This window comes from Arachis ipaensis, chromosome B04 (assembly GCF_000816755.2).
Source record: "Arachis ipaensis cultivar K30076 chromosome B04, Araip1.1, whole genome shotgun sequence".
NCBI lineage: Eukaryota > Viridiplantae > Streptophyta > Magnoliopsida > Fabales > Fabaceae > Arachis > Arachis ipaensis.
This window is the reverse complement of record NC_029788.2, coordinates 116693763-116697345: the sequence shown is the minus strand read 5'-3', so window position 1 is coordinate 116697345 and position 3583 is coordinate 116693763. Positions and strand designations below refer to the sequence as shown.

The 3583-nt window shown below is 33.8% G+C and overlaps 1 protein-coding gene across 3 annotated transcripts in view; it reads left to right on the top strand.

Moving 5' to 3' along the window:
* The window catches only part of LOC107634947 (peroxisomal membrane protein 11D), a 3936-nt gene extending 2326 nt beyond the window's left edge, over nucleotides 1-1610 (top strand). For all 3 annotated transcript variants that reach the window (XM_021121717.1, XM_016338274.2, XM_021121718.1), the window contains 6 exons: nucleotides 181-255; nucleotides 333-407; nucleotides 490-570; nucleotides 653-727; nucleotides 831-1004; nucleotides 1328-1610. In XM_021121717.1, the coding sequence (XP_020977376.1) occupies nucleotides 181-255; nucleotides 333-407; nucleotides 490-570; nucleotides 653-727; nucleotides 831-1004; nucleotides 1328-1366 (519 nt within the window). In that variant the 3' untranslated portion in view covers nucleotides 1367-1610. The remainder of the gene's footprint in view (nucleotides 1-180; nucleotides 256-332; nucleotides 408-489; nucleotides 571-652; nucleotides 728-830; nucleotides 1005-1327) is intronic.

The following is a 3583-nucleotide window of genomic DNA, read 5'->3' as shown; positions in this document are numbered from 1 at the left end:
ATATCACCTTTGGTTGATTTGTACATTATTTTGTTTGTTTATTTTCTTGGTGAAGGCATTTTTATTGTATAGTATTATTATCTTGTTATAACAATGGAATGATCGACATGGGAAAATGTTGCGAATTGATGAACCCATGTAATTAACATCACTCTTATACTTTCATTCTTCTATATGCAGTTTGTCAACGACCTGCACGGTCTGATAAGTCCAACACCTCAGGGTACTCCCTTACCCCTAATTCTATTGGGAAAGGTATGACATTTCTAAGAAAATTTCCAAAATTTCCAACCTTCATTTACTTTACTAACATAGTTTTATGGTTGTCTCAGTCAAAGAATGCATTACTCTCCACTTTCTTGTTTCTTGATCAATTTGTGTGGCTCGGTAGATCCGGCATCTACCAGGTAAGAAAAAATATTTTCTTTAGCATCCAGTTGTTTGTTTCTATAATTTTCAGTATGTAAGAATATTTTTGTCTAACTACAGAATAAAGAACGAACTGAGCTAATCGGCCGGATATCTCTCTACTGTTGGCTTGGCTCCTCGGCGTGTACCACCCTAGTTGAGGTTTGTGGTTTACCTGCCTTTTTCATGGATTCTTACACGAGTTTATCAATTATGGCCGCATAATATTTACTCATTTGATCAGCTTGGGGAACTTGGACGACTCTCTGGATCGATGAAGAAGTTGGAGAAACAACTCAAGGGCAGTAATAAATATGAAGTCTGTTCTTCGGCTTGTTTATAAGTTCTTTATTCTTTCCTTTTTTTACACATTTGCCTTTGTTCTTGCTAACTCGGGACTATGATTGTTACCTTGTGTACAGAATGAGCAATACCGCGCCAAATTAAAGGCCTCGAATGAGAGGACTCTAGCACTCATCAAAGCAGGCATGGATATTGTGGTGGCTGTTGGACTGCTACAATTGGCACCCAAGAAAGTCACTCCTCGCGTTACCGGCGCATTTGGATTTGTTACATCTCTAATCTCTTGCTATCAGGTGCATGCCAGCATAGTTACAACACTTACTCTTTGATTTCTGTTTTCATAATTTCTTGAAGAAATCAGTGACAATACAACAAATTCCTGGATTCTATTTTTCACTTCTTCCTTCAAAATAATCTGAAAACATAAACCAGACTGGTTCTGAATTTGTTGGAAATTTGATAAAAACCAAACAGATGTGTTGACAAATTTGGATAGGAAATGAGATCAATTCACAAGAGAAACTCGTAGAAATTTGTTTGTTTCCACCTAACATCATTGAACAATCATGGTCCTTTTTCCTTTTACTGACAAGGACTTGTGGTTTGTGCAATGCAGCTGCTTCCGGCCGCCGCGGCGAAGTCAAAATCATCATGAATGTGGAAGAACAGACTAGAGGGCTGTCATCACCATGCTTCGTTGTTGTTAAATAATAATAATATGTGAAATTATTAGAAAATGATGGTGGTTGGTGTGAGCATGGACCAACTTGTGACCTGTTAAGGTCTTTAGATATGTCACCATAATTATAGTGCCTATATTGTTATCAATTGTCACTGTTCTATTTTGCTTAATAAATAGTAGAAAAAAAAATCCCTGTTTGGAATTCTTCCCACAATTGTTTCATTAACGTAGTCTTTCAAAGATATACATTAATGCTAATAAGTTCATTTCTACATTAATTTTTTTTATCATAAGAAATTACGTATCACACTGATATATATATATAGTTTCCATGTGAAAAAGATAGATGCTGATTTCTACGTTAATAATAAAATCACATAAAAATAAAGGGAGTTTTGTTTGATGGATTCCTCTTTATAATGGACAAGTAATATCTTACAAGTTTAAAAAATAAAGAAGATTTACATTTTTGAATGCTAGAATTCTCTTTTTTTTTTTTTTTTTCTTAAAAAAGTTGTAAAATAAACGTGTCTAATTAATCAGCTATATTGTTTTTCTACGTCACTTCTAAGAGTGATAGATAATGGATAGGGTAAAGTTTGACCTCAATTCTAACTTTATTTATTTACGAATTGAATTTGTTATTAAAATTCCAACTATATCTTACCCGCAAATTGAGAACAAATTAACCCTAACCCTATTTATGATTAATCCACGGGTATGCAATATTATTATATAACCTAATGAGCATGCAAATTAATAATTTAATACAAACAATACAATCGTACTATAAATGACATAACCATCAAATATTTAATTCTACATAAAAGGATTTGTTTAAATTAATAACACAAACACAAATAAAATGTGATATAATATTGTATTTATATATCACAAATAAAATTGGGTTTTATATAAATAAAAGGGTTATGTTATTAATTGATAATCTTGCCTCAATGATAAAGATTCTTTGCACTAAGTGAGAGGTCCTTAATTCAACATCCACCTATAATATATTCATAACATCAGATATAGGGTACGGATTGATCGAGTAAAGTTGAAACTCAACTCACGTTCAAACCCGTCCCGCACTCAATCTTACCCGTTGTCACTCCTGGTCACTTCCATTCCTTAAATTTGGAGCTTTGTTATTTTTTCCACGAAATATCCGTTATCGCAAAGTAGCTATCTTTTTTTTTCCTCAAAAATAATACTATCAGATACACCATTCATGATCATCATTATATGAAACTTAGTGATATGTACGTCAGGATCGTCGAATCCTTCATAAGGTTTCAGCGTTGTTGGCACAGTAAAATTTTTGGGCATCTAAAAGTTCATAATGTCTTTTGAAAATGGATTGGTCCTTTCATCGGTGGCCATGGGGTGATAATCACCATGAGTTTAGCCTCTGATGTGTGGTCGTCTTCATCATCTTTGTTTTCAAAATTTTTGTGCTCTTCGCTCTTATTTCGATTGTTTTATCTTTGATTCAATAAGTTGGTCATTTGTTGATTTTCTACTTACAGGGACTCGTTGATGGCCAATAACTCAGCTTCAGTAGGAGGAGAAGGGTGAGGATTGTTCGGTTCTTCCGCCATTGACTTCAACCTGCAAAAGAGGATAAATATCGAATAGAAAGAAGGTGATAGTGGGGTTAAGTAAAATAGATCCCATAATGAGCGTCAAATGTTCCAGTATGGTAAACCGGGTTTGAGATATAACTCATTCTGTTCACGAATTGAGCTTGCTTTTGCTTGAGACGGATGAGGTATATGTCGACTTCAAAAGAAACGACGGCGGCAACCACCTACAAAGGCACTCTGACGCTTAAGTCAATAAGAATAGAAGATGAGAATAATGCAATTTAGAGTGAACAGCGTACCTTCTTTTTGGTTTGTTCCTCTCTTTTATAGAGTGAATGTTGTTTCGTTTCGCTGTATAGTGTGGCTAGCTTGCTTGAGCGGATAATAATTTAGTGTATTTGAAAGTGGACTATAACCACCTTCTTTCTTTTCTTCTTTTCTTCACTTGAAAGATAAAAATCCCTTATTTTTCTGTTTTATTTAGCACGTTGTCGATTTAAAACGTTAGTTGGTACGAGATATAACGGATGGATAAGATTTAATTATTAAAAAAATTGTGTTGCATTTTTTGTTTAAAATTTTTTTATAAAATTTTAATTATTAT